The sequence below is a fragment of the Schistocerca piceifrons genome, chromosome X, assembly GCF_021461385.2.
Source record: "Schistocerca piceifrons isolate TAMUIC-IGC-003096 chromosome X, iqSchPice1.1, whole genome shotgun sequence".
Lineage (NCBI taxonomy): Eukaryota > Metazoa > Arthropoda > Insecta > Orthoptera > Acrididae > Schistocerca > Schistocerca piceifrons.
This window is the reverse complement of record NC_060149.1, coordinates 652,014,871-652,033,259: the sequence shown is the minus strand read 5'-3', so window position 1 is coordinate 652,033,259 and position 18,389 is coordinate 652,014,871. Positions and strand designations below refer to the sequence as shown.

Genomic DNA, 18,389 nt, shown 5'->3' with positions numbered 1-18,389 from the left:
AATCTGCTCTTTCTTTTTGAAACGCCCTGTAGTTAACGTCGATATGCAGCAGGATTTTTGAACATAAGTTGTGTCTGAACATTATGAATTACCTCGAAGAAAACGGTCTAGCCGGCCGGAGTGGCCGAGCGGTTCTAGGTGCTTCATTCCTGCCTCGGAAATGGTCGTGTGTGATTTCCTTAGGTTAGTTAGGTTTAAGTAGTTCTAAATTCTGGGGGACTGATGACCTCAGACGTTAAGTCCCATAGTGCTCAGAGCCATTTGAACCATTTTGAAAACAGTCTATTGACACACAGTTAGCATGGGTTTAGAAAACATCGTTCCTGTGAAACACAACTAGCTCTTTATTCACATGAAGTGTTGAGTGCTATTGACAAGGGATTTGAGATCTATTCAGTATTTCTGGATTTCCGGAAAGCTTTTGACACTGTACCACACAAGTGGCTCGTAGTAAAATTGCGTGCTTACGGAATATCGCCTCAGTTATGTGATTGGATTTGTGATTTCCTGTCAGAGGGGTCACAGTTCGTAGTAATTGGCGGAAAGTCATCGAGTAAAACAGAAGTGATTTCTGACGTTCCGCAAGGTAGTGTTATAGGCCCATTTGCTGTTCCTTATCTGTATAAACGATTTGGGAGACAATCTGAGCAACCGTCTTGGGTTGTTTGCAGATGACGCTGTCGTTTATCGACTAATAAAGTCATCAAAAGATCAAAACAAACAGCAAAACGATTTACAAAAGATATGTGAATGGTGCGAAAATTGGCAGTTGACCCTAAATAACGAATAGTGTGAGGTCATCCACATGAGTGCTAAAAGGAACTCGTTAAACTTCGGTTACACGATAAATCAGTCTAATGTCAAAGCCGTAAATTCAACTAAATACCTAGGTATTACAATTACGAACAACTTAAATTGGAAGGAACACACAGAAAATGTTGTGGGGAAGGCTAACCAAAGACTGCGTTTTATAGGCAGGACACTTAGAAAGTGTAACTGACCTACACTACGCTTGTCCGTCCTCTTTTAGAATTCCTCTGCGCTGTGTGGGATCCTTACCAGATAGGACTGACAGAGTACATCGAAAAAGTTCAAAGAAAGGCAGCACGTTTTGTATTATCGCGAAATATGGGAGTGTCACAGAAATGATACTGGATTTGGACTGGAAATCATTAAAAGGATGGCGTTTTTCGTTGCGACGGAATCTTCTCACGAAATTGCAATCACCATCTTTCTCGTCAGAATGCGAAAATATTTTGTTGACACCGACCTACATAGGGAGGAACGATCACCACGATAAAATAAGGGAACTCAGAGCTCGTACGGAAAGACATAGATGTCCATTCTTTCCGCGCGCTGTGCGAGATTGGAATAATAGAGAATTGTGAAGGTGGTTCGATGAACCCTCTGCCAGGCACTTAAATGTGATTTGCAGAGTATCTACGTAGATGTAGATGTAGAAGGGAACGTGAGAGTGGGCATACTCCTCGTCAAGGTTCCACTCGACCACCACAAGGGATGATCATCGTAGAGTGCATCAGGCGCATAGTAAACCCTCACTTCTTCACCTGCCTTCCGAGAACAAGTAATGGACTTCCTGCTACGTTCTGTATCATCATGCACCGTTGGTCAGAGACTAGCAACAGCCAGACAAGGGAATTACCATCACATGCGTAGGCTGCCATTAACACCACAACGCAAACGGTTGCATTTGGAGCGGACTCGTGACCTTGAAGCATGAACTACTGGTGAATGGTGTCGCATTGCGTACAGCATGAATCGCCGTTGTGCACTATACCGGACGACCATTGTCAGCTTGTATGGCGATGACCTTGCTCATACTGTCGTATTCTTTGTAAATTTTTCTCAATATTGCAATCACTGAAATAACATCACCTACTCTTTCAACCCGTGAAGCTGCGCTTCATTTCTTCGAATGATGTCTCGAGTCTTGCCTTTTGACTGAATAACAACAAAAATCAGTTGTCGATGCGTGTCGTAACTCTTGACCAGAGCTGAACGTATCTTCTCTCTATCCGTCCTTAGGTTAGATATTGTTTTCATACTTCGACTTGAGGCCAATCCAGTTACCTCTAACAGGCAACCACTTAACCCCGCTGTTTAGCGTAGGTATTAACAGTGTGTGCTGTAAATTCGGATTTCCTGTCTCAGCTGTCTGCCAGCCACTAGATTCCAATATATAGACTTTGTTAAAAATTGTACCTCCTTGTAATTTCCGAGTGATTTCAGAACACCTATGCGAATATGAAGTGTTTCTTTCGAGGTACCTAACAAATTCATCTTACCATCCTAGCCAGCATATGAGAAATTCTCTTGGTTTTGTCATAAAAACAAAATCAAGAGTAGCGAGATTACACTGAATGCTTACTGACTATGGTCTCCTTCCTTTCTCTAGCATTGATCCCGTTCAGTAAGGGTCAACTGTTTCGGGATTTGGAAAATTTTATTTTATCGTTGAACATTGTTGCCAGGTGCCCTTCTTGAAGTCACAGTCATCAAGGCAACCTAAGGCAGAGAATCGTGTGCACCCATTGCCTGTGAATCTGTAAATTTCGTTCTGTGCATTATTATGTTTTAACTATTTGTGTTTCGTATTCCGTAAGACGGGAATTGGGGACCACCCCAGCATTTACCTAAATGAGTGTGGGAAACCACCTAAAAATTACACTTAGGCTAGCCAGTGTACCAGTCCTGGGTCGTTAACCCGCCGCGCGGGACTACCCACGTCCCTTTCACGCAAGGTAGTGCGCTGCGCATTATACTTTACGAGCATATCATTCAGTGAAGTTCGAGAATGAATCTTGTACTCATTTATTTGAAAGAGCACTCGTTCATACACAATTAGAGCGAATACCCGGGAAGAAATCTACTGACAACACTGTATCTTAGTCTCTGCTTAGATGGCACCTTGTTCTGTTTGGGTGACTGTGCTTGTAGTCATTATTAATACGTTTCTATATTCATATCGTTTTGAATGCCTTGGTTTCGTTTTTTTTTTTCTTCCTCACCATCCTATAGCCTCAATATGATGTTTCACATATTCTTATCTTCGCCTACTAGGTACTGTAGCGATACATTCTCAATGCTTCCAGTCTTTTAAACTCGACGCTTGTTTTCCATACAATTCCATACTCCAGAAATAATGTTTTTCACAAATTCTGATCTTCGCCTGTCACATACTGAATCAATACATTCCAAGTGCTTCCAGTCTTCATTACAGTCGATGCTTCTTTTCCATTTATTTTCATATTCCAGAAATAAAATTTCTTAAACATTTCCATTAATTCTGTATTTCATACAACTGCAACTATTCGATAAATAACATTTTCATTTCCATTCTGCTTCTCGTGTCTTCCTTGTTTCACCCACCCGCTTTCTAGGTTAAAAAATCTTGCTATTCATTCTATTTTACCATTCCTAGTTTCGATGTTTAGACGGACGCTTTTCTTGTTTCCACAATTCTCCATTGAATGTTATCGTTATTTTCTTTGTCGTTAACAAATGTCCTGAGCTAAGTAGCCTCCCCATTTCACTCTTCAATTCTTCAACGGCCGTATACTTTCACCCAAAGAGCTATGTCACCAGAGTAACATATCACTTGTGTCTGTTCGCGCTGTACTTTTATTCCTGTCCTGTTTGAAAATTTCTTTCATTTCCTTAATTACATCATCGACATACAAGTTAAAATGTAGTTGCGATTACCTGCAATCTTGCCATACATCCTTCTCGTCACAGGCTTCTCATTATAAATTTTCTGATGTCATTGTTCCCACTCTCTTGTGGTAGATATTATCGGTTACACGTGTTTCCGCTTAGGATTTCGATCATATTACGTCACCTTACAAAGTCCAAGTGCTTTTACACTCGTAAGTCCATAAATGTTATGATGGTTTACTCAACTTTTTTCAACGTTCCTTTCAGTTCAAAGCGTACCATCACAATTTATTCTATTTTCTCTTAACTCTCTTGAAGCCAGCTGACCTTCATGTGTTACGCCTCCGATTTTTCTTTCCATTCTTCTGAGTCTTATGTTAGCCATCAAGTTCCAAACCTGAAATGTCACATATATCATCCGAAGATGTTTACGTTTATCAGATCGTGCCTTTTTCGGTGAGCTGGTGATAATTCTGGAAATCTGTTTGTAAGGCTTTTGTTTGATAGGTTTTGGACACCAGCTCGAATAACTTTGACGTTGCGGTATTTCTTCTGATATCAGCGACTGCGAGTACATCTCAATGACTGCTTCTGAGTTATTTGATTTCGCATCATGCACCACTGTTAAAAAATCTGAGGCCATTATTGGGTCACCTATTTCTTTCGCATTAAACCCATCCTCCTCTATGTCATTGCGTGTCAGCTATTCTCTGGTTTTAGATATTTTGCTGCTGTCTTTATGCTGCATTTAACAGTCATTCGATTTGCGTTCCATACATTTGCATTTCATATATGTATATTTCACTGCCCGGTATTGTCGTTCAGTCTTCCTGAACACTGTGAATTTTACCACGAAAAATAACTTGCATTGCTGGCTACCCACGTAATCCTTGTACTTCAAGTATTTACTTTTTGCATCAATACATTTGCGTATTTTTAGTGTTACCCATAGCTTTTTCACTTCCAGCTTTCCTGTACCTATACAGGCGTTTACACTTTAAATTACTTTCTTCTTTGTGACATTCGCTAGCTCTTTCACTAAACTGACTTCAACTCCCTAACTCAGTCCTGTAGTCATCGTCTCGGAGAATGTCGACTTTGTCTTATTCTTTCTTAGATGATAAATGCCGCACCCCAAAGTATCAGCTCCGATATACTCTAATGAATTTAGTGATACAGTTCGTTGAATCCGTAGGCGTATCTGTATGCACTTAACAGGCAAACATTTAGTTCTTAACTCCTTATCTAATGTTTATGCAATCCACTCGATATCTTTTCGTAGTAGTGTTTCATTTTCAGGTATATCTTCTTCCTTTGTGATTTTGAAGACTATATTTCTTGCAGTCATTTTTAACATATCGCAGATTTTTGTTTCTCCTCCTTCGTTTCGATTCTCTGTCGAATATTCTTCAATAACGTTGCCCTCGTTTTTCTCCTCTATTGTAACATTCCGCATTCGGTAGTACGGTGATTCAAATACCCGCCCAGCCATCAGTATTTAAGTTTTCGGTGGTTTCCCCAATTCGCTTGAGGCTAGTGCGAAGATGTTTCATTTGATGAGAACAAGATCGATTTCTTTCCCATCCTCTCCTAACTAGTGCTAGTCTGTAATAACCTCGTCATCGACAGAACGTTAAACTCTATTATTCCTTTTTCATAGCATTTCAGTTAATCAAACTTACCACATTTTCGAACATCATCACACATTTTATGAAGTATTCAGTTTCCAATATAATCCCTCTGTCTCGTAATAATTAACCCGTCACATAGATATAAGTCTGTTCAGCTGTTATTACCGAAGATTTTTTTCCAATACTGAAAAGATTAATTCCTCACTGTGTTGCTTATAGTAACTCACTCCGTTAGCCATATTGCTATTCATTACGAAGCTACCACTGTTTTACTAACTGCAATACTGTTGTTATTACCCTATAGTCTCCTGCTGAGAAGTACCTGTACATTCTCCGTTTTACGTTGCTGTACCCCACTGAATCTAATTTCATCATATTCATGCCGTTATGGAGGGTGAGTCTTAATTTTTAAAAACCTCCGAAGTGCTGTAGATGACGCTGAGATAAGTAATTTAATATAAGATACATGCCGGGAAATACCCCAGGAGTGGAGGAGAAATGTTGAACATGTGACGTCACCAGATGACGTACCTCGCTACAAGTGCAGCTGTTGAGCCTGTAGGTGTGAAGCACCTGATCATCCCACCCCAAGTCAAGTATTCAGGTCGGTGTCGCTCTAAGCCTACGGATGCGACTTTAGCACCTCGGGCTCGGGTTTCGATACTTGTTTCTGGCAGTCAGTATTTTTTCACTGCGTTCGACACTTATATGTCGACATTGAGGTAAGGTTTATTATTTTATTTACCGGGCTCGCGATCTCCACAGGTTAATTGCAATGTACAGTACAACAGAAACCAACGTATTGCGTCAGAAGTAAGGCTTCCAAGTTGCATTGTTAGCAGTAAATGATCTATCCTTTCTTTGCTAAATAATGTCTGTAAACAAAAAAAGGCGAAAGGAAAGAAACACAAAAGAAGAATAGCTTTTACTTCGTTACAGAGAGGACAATAATTTTGCAACTTATAGGTTCTCAACAAATCACATTTACAAAAGGAGTTCGAAATCTGCGCCGTTTGCTGGAATGCAAGTACTGCATCGCTCAGTCATCCCTTCACACCCGAGCCCAACCACTACACGTGCGGCGAAGTACGTCATCCGACGACGTGACGAAACGAAACTTCGGGGGTTGGATGTTGTGTGATGTTTTCAGTCATTATAACATAGAATCAAATTTACAACCAACTTTGCCATAGGAGCTCATTTATCAGTACGACGTAACACTCCTTCCAGCCTGTATGCGTGCGTTGATTTGCTTGGGAAGAATGTCATGAACCTGTTATGTCCTCCCCTGAGGCAAGCTGGCCCACAACTGTTGTAACTGATCCTTGGAATCTTGGGGATACTAGCACTGGGACTGAGATTACGTCCGAGCTGGTCCCGCACATGATCTATCGGGGACACATCTGGCAATCTTGCTGGCCACGGGGCTGCCTCAGCATCACTCCGACATGTCGTAGAGACGCGTGCCATTTTTGGACGAGCATTATCCTGTTGGGAAATAGCTCCTCGATACTGTCGCATGGGAGGACGCACGAGGTCACAGGATGTAGGTGACTTAGAGTTGCGCCATCAGAATTTTCTCAGTCATTAGCAGCTGTGACCTGATGTAATATTCGATGACTCCCCACACTATGACGCCATGTGTAACACAGCTGTGCCTCTCCAAAACATTGAAAAATGGGGCGTCTACTCAGATCGTCGCCATAATGCTTCCCGGTTACAGCACCACTCTAAACGCAACCGTTGGTGATGCAGTGCTAGTGGCAGCCTGCTCATGGGACGGTAATTCCCTAGTCTGGCTGCTGTTAGTTTTCGACCAGTGGTGCGAGATGACACAGAATGTCACAAGCAGTTGATTACTTGTTCTCTGATGGCAAGCCTAGATGCGAACGGTTTACAATATGCTTGGTGCACAATACGACGATCCTTCTTTGTGGTGGTCAGATGTGGTCGAACCTGACGTACCCATGCTGTCCAACACTGAGCCGCTGACACATCTGAATGTCCCACAAATCTCGATATTCCTCGATTTGACTAGCTGTCGAATGGAGAACTACAATAAGAAACCTTTCAGTATCTGTAAGGTGCTGATAACGCTACCTCATAGCGTGCGTGGTATCTCCGCGTCCTTCACGGTAAGAGCTCAACATCTGATGCTGTCCATGACCTTTATATACTCTACCAAGTCTGTTACAATATTAAATAAGGACAACACAAATCAACTTGGTGGCCGTTCTGCATGTCGTAGACAATTGCAACTCAAATTGTTTATATACCCACCGACGTTTTGTGCATGTACAAAGCTACACTGACATCAACCCATGTCTTTTCGGTGCTTCACTTTTTTTATGGTAGTTTTCTATCTAGGAACATTTATTGATGTGAAAATATTTATTTAGTTAGTCTGACAAGGTAAAATAAACACTCACTGTATTAGTGACATTTGCTTGTTTGTAGAAAAGACTGCTTGCAATCGAGATGGCAACCACATAGATTAAATCAACTCTATGTATGCTAGAAACGATATTACAGTATTTCATTTTTATAAAAATTATTTTTAACAAGGAAATTGATGAAAGTAAAATAAATTACGTTACACTCACTCGTAGATCACAGTGTGGAAGAATGCCATGAATCGTCACATTTAGAAGCATTTTTAATAGTTGGTATCCACTGAATTCACGTACTCGTTGCAAAAGACCCGTAGTTTTCGAGTATTCTTCTGTATTAAGCACTGGCTACACTTTGAATTTCCCCTGGAATAGTCTAAATTATGTGAGATTTCACTGCATGGACACCAAGAATAAATAGTTTGGGGTCCATTGTTGTGTTGTTTTGTCAGTTGTTCTGTAGTGCTTCGTCTTTTGGCACGCTTACTTCGAATATTAACTTTTTCGTGTACGTCAAAATTTTGCTGATGGTTCTTCGTTTCCCCATCACGTAATTGCCGAAGCGCTCGAGCAACACAAAATAGCATCCATTTGTGAGCGTGATGTGCCTGCACCAGGGCTCAGAAATTCTGTATACTATTAGGTTCTTATGAATCCTTCCGTTACTTTATCATTCACGAGCGTTCACTACCAACTGCCCGACAAGGGCAGTTTTTATACGTTCTGGGTTGCACGATGATTCATCGCTAAGTACATACATTGGTAATGGACAAAGGCTTCTTTCAGACTTATTCACTTGTTACGATCTTCATCATTAGTCCAGTCGCACACTGGGCATGTGTGTTGTTAGAGATTTAAACCCCCGCACGGCAATCCTGATCTAGATTTTCCATGGGTTCTCTAAATCGCTTCCGACGAATATCACTATAGTACTTTAGCTAACCCATGACCGAATTCCTGCTTCAGTGGTATCTAACTGAGAGTTTGCAACGTCTCTATTTATCCTCTATTCGCCATCCTGGTCGTCTAAATGTTACTTGTAGTAGTGAATACAGCACAGAAGATTCTTAGTTCATTTTCGGTCAGATAGTGTGGCTATATGCACAAATCCTCTCCGTTCCAACTATGTAATAATTACTATGACCCCCCTCAAATCCTGCCTTTCTTCTTTCTGATCTGTTCATCTTCCTGGGAAATACTGAAATTCGTAGTATGCTTCTTTCCTTAGCGCGTCGAGTTAATCTCATTGCTTGGAAAGTTTGCGCATTTGTCGTCCATGTCCAGTAATCGTCCGTTCCGCGAATCGTAGGAGGAAGTGACAGTGGCTCACAAACTACCCTCCGTCACAAACCATAAGGTGGCTTGCGAAGTGTAGATGTAAAAGTAGATGTAGATGTCTCACTGCCATAGGCTGTAACTCGGAGTATGTGCTGGGTACTGACTTTATTGTTTAAGCAAACGGTAAATTCACTTTTAAGTCGGCAGTTCCCAAGTGACTCTTATTTTTTGATTTATTTATTTTGGTCTCCAACCGCTCGCTCTTTTCAGGTAGCTTAAGTAACTGACTTGTTGAAAAGCTCATTACCACCGTTGTAAGGCTTAACTGTCATCCTTTAAGCATACTGGTATGTTTTAGGTCTAAATGTACTTAATTTTCTGGTCTACTCTCACACTGTCCCATTTCAGTTCATTCATTCTTCATTGAAGATCTTGCTTATTACAAGCAAACAAAATAATGATATCTGCAGACTGAAAAGTGTTTAAGTAAGATTCGCTGGTGCAAACACTTTCTTTGCCCTAACATAGAGTTTCGTAACATTTCTCTTAAGACTGCAGTACATGCACTCCCTAATTGCTTTCAAATTCTTTACTCTCTTGGTCTAACGGAGTAAGTAAAGCAAGGGAAATTACTGTTTAATACCCGTAGACAACGAGGTCACTGGGAGCAGAGAAAACGTTTTTATAGCACCAGGAAAGGAAAGGAAAATGGTAGCGCGCTTTCAAAAGAACCACTCCCACTTTCGCCGTAAACGATTAAGGCGAAAGTACAGCCTGGATGGCCTACTGAAGATTTGAACACCACTACTTCCCAGTGACTTGACCACTACTCACCTCGCTCTGAAGATGCGATTCCCCGTTTCTCAAGTATTGTCAGCATGTATTCTGTTGAAGGGTGGCAAATAACGTTGTTAGAACCATAAGTTCCACATGAAGTGGCAACACCCACTCGTTGCTTCTGTTACATAGTTTAAAACTTGTGATTATACCATCGAGCTCCTCAGTTTTTTGTAACCAACTTGATTTCTGCTCTAGGTAAAGTATGATGTATTTCTTGTTGTCATTTAGTCAGAAATTGGGTAAAACTTGTATTCAACTAACAGAAAGTTAATTACCTCACACATCTTCACCCTTTTGTTTCTCATGGATTACACGAGTTGATAATAATGGAAGTTTACTGCAATGACCTTGCAGTTAATTGAAAACAGTTGTCAGTTACGGTGGTCTTCTAAATATGGTGTACGATCTCCTTATGAAAACTTACTGTAATTAATTCTGAGTGTTTCCCCTTGTTTTTATCTTCCGCGTAGTTACCTCGACCTTCCCAGAAGACTTTCCTTCCCCAGTGATGAGAATGTCTCTATCTACTTTTGTCCAATATTTTACTGATACACTCGTCCTATTGCCTGTATTTGGTTTTGATGGTTAAAACGTGAACAATGTTCTGGAAATATCTTCGAACACTTTCAAATTCGCTTCCCTTTGGACGTAATGGTGTCATATGACGTCCATCAGCTATAGCTGCCTATTTTGATTTCTTCGTACTTCCGCATTTGAGATTGTCCAAGTCGTGGTCTCTTCACTACATTTTCCGGTGTCATCAACTAAGAGTATGTAAAGAGTTTTGGAAAGTTCAAATTGCTCTGAGCACTATGGGACTTAACATCTGAGGTGAACAGTCCCCGAGAACTTAGAACTATTTAAACCTAACTAACCTAAGAACATCACACACATCCATGACCAAGGCAGGATTCGAACCTGCGACCGCAGCAGTCGTGCGGTTCCGGACTGAAGCGCCTAGAACCGCTCGGCCACAGCAGCCGGCTTTATGCGGTATAAATCTTCGATACAATGCCTCTTGGATTACGTAACACTTCGGCTTTCTTGGTTACGGGAGCACCGACCACACAAGCAACAACTATTTGCCCACATTCGAATTCGAATTTATTTAGCTCTTACTCGTATTTATTCAGTCACACCTACAGAGAACACTGTTGTGAATAACTGACACTTGGAACGTACTGAGCGCACGTGGTCAAACAGCTGCAGGCTCGTGATGGCAACAACCGAATGAAAAGAGTCGATTCAGTTCATTCTCTTGTTGTTCTGCATATTGATGGAATTATTCATTCACTCTTTTCACTGAAACCAGTCTGTGGGAGCAACTGGATAAAAACAGTCGACCTAGCGTATTATGGTTTCCAATATTGACTGAATTATTGATTTTAGGTTTTCTGTCAAATAAAATGACTGTTTAGTTTTTCAGTTGACTACCCATTAATTCTTCTGAGTGAAACCAGTCTGTAGTACTTTTATTAGTTGAACTTAAGCAGGGATATACAACTGGGGTACGCGTACCCTCAGAGGGTTTATTTAATTATGTACTGTAAAGACTAATTCTTTTTTCATCATTTAAAATAATTAATGCATTGCTGTGGATGAAGATGCTCCAGATGTAATTAAGCTGATGTATCGTTGGGGCTACAGAATTGAGCATTAAAGTTTCAAACAAAATTTTAGCGACTGTTTGCATTCCGTTTTACTGAAAAGATGTCATGATGTCCATTAATTAAAAATCATTTGAAGCTAGCCCTTAAACGCTTATTGAACCATATATTTGTGTGGAAGGTAAATATATTGTGCAGAAGAGTTACGTTACCGGCTACATACGTACAAATCATACTCATGCACACAGCAAGCCTGATAACATTTTACAGCCTTTAAAAAGTAGCAGGTATAGTATTCCACGGGCGTGACGAAGTACTATTCTCATTCATATTTTCGTACTTCAGTTTCGCAGTTAGCCTATCTTTATCCATCACTGTAAACAGTGTTGCCAACCCCCTATGGACCGCTGGGAGCGACGTGTTACGTCACCTGCGCTGGCGCGCAGGGTAGCAGGAGCAGCGAGGAGGTGGCGCCTGTCATCCACTGGTTGCAGCCACCTGTTGCTCTAGCTCGACTCCCTAGCCACTACTTCCTGCGTTCGGCTGCTCTCCTGGCCGACAAGGAGACTATAGTCTAAGATCCTGTAGTAAAATATATATAATTTATACAATATAATGTCTATAATAAATATACAAAACGTACTAGGGATGCCGCTCCATATCCCTGCCCAGCTGTTTCTGATTAAAACTGTTTAGTTTAATTATTTCGATATTTACACTTATGCAGATTCTTTAAAACATCAGCAACAATCAAGACATAAAGAAAACCCTGAAATAATTACCTTTTTCCAGGCAATAATGAAAGGTTGCTAGGAGAAAATAGGTAAGCGTGTAGGAGTAAATTACCTTCATCGAGTTTCCTTATACAATAATATACACAATGTAGACACTTTTACTGCGAACACGATGGTACAGGGTTTCCTTAGCAAAACTGGAACTAGCACTGCTGTGGCTTAGGTTGCAGTAACAGAGAAACACTGAACGTACAAATCTATGCGACAGAGAAAGACGCAGAATAATAGCTGTGTGTGAGTCGCCGAGTAAAGGAAAGTGGGCATGCTCTTTTCTCCGTGTGACCAGACTCCAAGATAATGAATCGCGAAACTTCCACAGTTTTCTTGCAACCGCTACTGCAGCGCTGCCAACCGACTGGCGTGTAATAAACACACTGTCAAATGATTGTGTATTGTATTTATTTAGTGTAGAAGCACGCTCAAAACGCAAATCTACACTCAGTGTTTAACGTTTTAAAGTACCTAATAATTTCCACTATATAAATTCACAGTATACTAATAATAAGAAATATTCACTCACCTTTCATATTTTATGTATTTATTTATAAAATAGGGTCAATAAATGAAGAAAATAAATCAACACCTTAAAAACCTATCAGCACATTTGTTGTAACAGAAACAATATAGTACCATTTAAAATACAAAGATTTCAAATACTAATATTTATTCAGAATCTGAATACTGAAATACTGAAATACTTAAATCAAATTCTGAGGGATTGTCATCATTACTATCCCTGTGTGTAACCCGTAAAATTGCGTCAATTTGTAAAGGGTGTTGGGTCCCCGAGGATTAGCTTTAAATAGCCATTCGTGTACCAGCCACAAGATTCAGGCTGTAGATTTACAATAAGGGTCAGTAGCATTAAGCCACATTGAATTTACATATATAGTGCGTAAAATTTTTTGTTTAACAATTTCCAGTATGGTGGTATTATATTTGAATTGAAGATTTTAATTTTTTAATATATTGCTCATTACCTTTTTAGTTTGAATAATTCGTTTGGAACATACGAAATTTTGCGTCGTTAACACTTTCGTACTGCTTTATGCCACACATAACAGCAGTAGACTTCTGAACCAATTAACTTTTTTCGTCAAACGTCGATGTCATCTGTAAATGACAAAAAACTTGTTTTGCAGATTTTTGCAAGAAATTGAAAGGCTGTGACTTTTCCTTTATTGCAGAAAGCAGAGCTATAATCACAGCTTGTAAATGCGAGGAATGCTGGTAAACTTAGACATAATGGGGTTCCAACATCGATGCTAATTCTGCGCAGTTGATACAATTAATATGTTCATTGTTTTTTTGTCTTAGGTGCTGAACCTGCCAACCAAATTTCAGACTCAAGAGACTTTATGCATATTGGCCACCAAAATTATTAAAACATCAGTATCAGAGAATTTTACTAAAATTTTTGAACTTAGTGGCATTTTGCTAATATGAATAATAATCCCCATATCCGCATCTTCATCAATTTCTTCAGTTTTTACGAAATTATTTTCTTTATTTGATAAGAGTACCTGTGACTTCCAACGGCTATAAATACTTCCTTAGTTTGCATTATTGATGCCAAATAGTCATTCTCCCAGTAATTGGCTAATAACTGTAACAAAGCCTTCTTAAAACGATAATTCTTAAGGCATCCAAAAAATCAGTATATCTGGGTTGTAAAGATTCTGTAATTCTATAAGTAATATCAAATCCTTGTCGATTTTGACGTTTAGACTTCAGTACTGCCTCTTTATTTTTATTCACCTGAGCTCTGGAGGTGCATTGTGATGCGGAATTAAAAATTCTGTTTCGTAATATCGGTTTCTCAAATTTTCCCGTAACGAAGTAGCTTTTAGATATAAAACTTAACTTTTGTTAACCTCCAGCTGACTTAGCAGCAAGTAAGAAATCAGTAACAGGGATGCTGCTGCTTTACCTGTAGAAATGTTAAATAAAACCTATTTATCGACACTACTATCAAATTGATATGTTATTTTTAATCGTTATAATAATATTTTGTCCTTTTTATCCTGATTTTTTGCGAAGAATATGTCTCATCTTGTTGTGACAAAGCAATATTCTTCTTGACAGCAGTCAATATTTTCGTTCTCACACTATAGCTGATTGTGAGAGTCCATCTTTGACGCGAACTTATAGAGTCGATGCTAAGTTTATTAGCTAAGTGTAGATATGGGTTTTGAGGGTGCTTCTACCCTCCAATACACAATCATTTCGCAGTGTGTTTAGACATTCAAATCGTTTGGCGGTGCTGCAGTAGAGGTTACAAAAAAACTGTGGGAATTTCGCGAGTCATTATCTTGGACTCGACGCGACAAGCTCTCGTACTCAGTTACTGAAACTTGAAACTGCAGCAACCCTAAAGTACGCCCAGTTTTTCTGAGGCAACGCTATGCTGTCGTGTTTGCAACAAAGTTATCTACATTTTACGTATGATTGTATAAGGAAACTCAATGAGAACAATTTACTCCTACAAGTGTGCCTGTTTGCTCCTAGCTACATCCATTATTGCGGGGAAAAAAGACAGGCAACCTTACTTTAGTGTTTTATTTACATCTTTTACTCCTCGTTGATGGTAATTAAAAAAACTGCATGAGAGCAAATAGCGAAAAAGATTTAATTAAACAATCCTTAATTAAAATAGCGGTGCAGCGACATGGGGCGGCAATCCTATCGCGTTTTGTTTATTTATTCTTTATAATATATTAAATATACGTTTTATTAGGAAACTCGACGAGGGAAGGTTGGCTTAAGTCGAGATCTTAGACTACTAGCTGTGTTCCGTTTTGCGCAGCAGGTACGTAAATTGCCGGAGAAGGGGAGAAGGAGGGGAAGGGGGAAGGAGCCGTTATAAGTTCTTTTTTATCATAAAAATTATGAAAAGTCCGTATTTTACAACTGAATTTATTTCTGTTCACCAGGTATGTTTCGCCGGTTCATGTTAGGCATCTTCAGTGGTCTATAATATACAAAAAGATTATTTACTTATACATACCTTGATATTAGATTTGTGGTGATTTTTTGACAGTTTTGTTTAAATCTAGCTGTTTCTATTTATACTTATGTGGCTGTATTTTTTTACTTACATTCCATACAGTTATGAATAGAAACAGATTTAAACAAAACCGCCACGAAGCTGTAAAAATCTCATAACAAGATATGTGTAACTAAATAATCTTCTTACATATACTTACTGAAGATGCCTAACATGAATAGGCGAAACGTGTCTGGTTCACAGAAAAAAAATTCATCTGGAAAAGACGGAATTTTTATTATTTTTCTTTATTGAGATTTTTCTCTATACAAAGATTTTTCTCCAACATAACAAATACACGGAAATTATTACATCTGTTACATAAGATCTTAATTTATCTCCTCAGGATGCCCCTCCAGGTGTTTCGATTTTGTATATCTTCTTCCTCTGCGCAAAGTCTTCCCACTGTTAATCATACATTGTAGAGCTAGGTGATCATAAGGCGTCCTCTTTTCTTTCCCTCCGGTTCCCATTCCGGGATCATTTTCGGAATTCTAGCTTCCTCAGTTCTTCTTGCATGCCCGTACCATTGTAATTTCCTTTTATCCATCACGTCATGTATTCTTTCTCTTACTTTCATTCTCTTCATTGTTTCGTCGTTTCTGACTTTCTCTTTTCTAGAAATTCTTGCTGATCTCTAGGAGTCCATTTCTACTGCTTGCAGCTTTTTATGTGTTTCAGATTAGTAATCCAAGTCTCCACTCTGCACATAACTATGCTCTCTAGTATCGATTTATATGATTTTTTTTGTTTTGGTTTATTACATTTCTGCTCCATAAGACTGAGTTGATCATCCCAGTGACCTTCCTTCCACTGGCAACCTTTTATTAATTTCTACCTCTGATGATCCCTCCATCTCTAAAATGGATCCTAAATAACAGAAAGTATTGACCTTCTTAATTTTCATTCCCTCTATGAATAAGACATCTGGATCATTAGTGAGGTATGCTGTTTTGTGGTAAATAATCTTCAATCCCCAGTTTCTGTATTCCATTGCTAATTGGTTACATATATAATCTTTGCTATAACTACTTGATCATCAGCAAATAATAGGTGATGCAGATAAACTCCCTCTGTAATTCATAGCCCCATCCCATTGCATATACGAGACCATGTATTAAGATTGATGTCTGTATCGATTTTAAATAATTTTGGTGTAATGGGGCAGCCTTGTAACAGACCCTTGCTTGTTCTAAATTTCAGTGAAAGTGTGCTACCAATTTTCACTTGACATATGTTACCTTTATACATTTCTTGTACTATTTTAATTAAAGTATCCCTTATGTTTGTCGTATGTAATGCTCTCCAAAGTAGTTTGCTTGGGACAGTATCATATGCTTTTTGTAAATCCATGAAATTTAATCCTATGTTTTTTTTTTATTTTCGCTATGTTTCTCTAAGATATGTCGTAATGTAAAAATATGGTCTAGGCATGATCTACCAGCTGTAAAACCACGTTGTTCTTCCTGCGTTTTAAATTTTTTTTCGGCTTATTTTCCCAAAACTTCTCATTAATGTGTTTATAACACAAATTTCTCAATAATTCGAGCATCTTTTGCGATCTTTTTTCTTAAAAATAGTATTAATATCGCCCAGCTTCATTTCCTTGGGTATTGTATCTCCACGTAACATTTTATTGAACAACCGTGTTAATAATTTCACTATTTCGTCACCACCATATTTTAAAAGCTTCGGATTGATACTGCCTGGTCCAGGTGATTTACCATTCTTCCCTGTTCTTAATACCTTACTCACCCCTCTTTCTAAAACTTGGGTCTTCTCCCCTCCCTGTTTCTTTCCTTCCACTTTTCCTTCCTCTGGATACTCTTCTCTATCCTCACTATCCTCATTTTATAATTTCCGGAAATATTCTTCCCGTTATTGTCCGTACTAACCCCCGCCTCTCCTCTCTTCACCCCCTTCTCCCCCCCCCCCCCCCTACACCCCAAATTCTGGCATCGTACTCAGCGTTATATCTGTCAGCAGAATTGCGTACTAAAGCCTCTAACCAGCGTCATATATCACAGAACAAAAGCAAAACATCTATAATGAAAGTGCAGAGTATGAGCAAAGGCTGTGTTGTGTTTTGCAGGGTGATCCGCTACGAGTGCTGTGAAGGCTACCAGCAAGTCGCCCGCGAGCCAGGCTGCGCAGGAGGTAAGCCACGTTTCTTACTATCATCTCTTATCTTCTGATTTCAGCCAGTATTAACTTTTACTTTTACACTGCTTATTGATTATTTAAGCTCACACGAAAAATTTAACTTACTACAGTCACATACATTCTTGGTATGCCTTATTAGGCAATGAAGGCTTTCACGACCGGATGGTACTGTTGTTGATAATTCTTCCGGGTTATAAGGCCGTGGTCCATGGAATACTTCTATTCCTAACGTTTCGTCCAATACTACGTTGGACATCCTCAGAGGTATGACTGGTCCTGTAGAGTCCTGCCGACTGACGAGTCGGGCGTCGGAGAGCGGCCTAAATACCGAGAGAAGGGGGCGTGGTCTAGCTTGCACACAGTATCAGAGGGAAAACTAGTCAAAGATAAAATGTAACTATCGATAATAGTCCGTCATAGATAAAAATCACTTATCGATTCTGTAACGCCACTGTCCATATCTCGCTTAATTTCAAGGCCTCTTCTCTTCTATTAAAATTATCTTCATGTTTATAAATTTCAATAGCCTCCCTATACAGCCGTGGATAAAGTTCGTTGTAGCACTTAAAACTGTAGTTTCAGAAAACTTAACTACATGGTCTCCGGACTGAAGTGCATGTTCCGCATTATCTACTTTACCCAATCGGAAAAGACTTTTATGCTCCTTTACCCTCGTATTCACACTTCTTTTCGTAGTACCAATGTAGACCCTGTCACAGGTACACGGAATTTTATGCACACCGCTAGATGATAATGGTGGCCTTCGATCTTTAACAGAACGAAGTACTTGTCCTATTTTTCTGGTAGGTTTGAATACCGGTTTCACTTTATGTTTCAGCAAGACATAATTACAGCAGGCCAAAGGACAAGGATGGTACACCACAATAGAAGAACATGGTGTCTTTACCTTTCATTAGTAAGGTTACAGATAAAGTGAAACCGGTATTCAAACCTACCAGAAAAAT

General features: G+C 39.4%; 1 protein-coding gene across 1 annotated transcript in view; it reads left to right on the top strand.

Annotated features, from left to right (window-relative positions):
- LOC124722573 (transforming growth factor-beta-induced protein ig-h3-like) overlaps nt 1–18,389 on the top strand; it is a 345,746-nt gene that overhangs the window by 178,702 nt on the left and 148,655 nt on the right. The window contains exon 3 of the mRNA XM_047247712.1: nt 17,354–17,418. Within this exon, the coding sequence (XP_047103668.1) occupies nt 17,354–17,418 (65 nt within the window). The remainder of the gene's footprint in view (nt 1–17,353; nt 17,419–18,389) is intronic.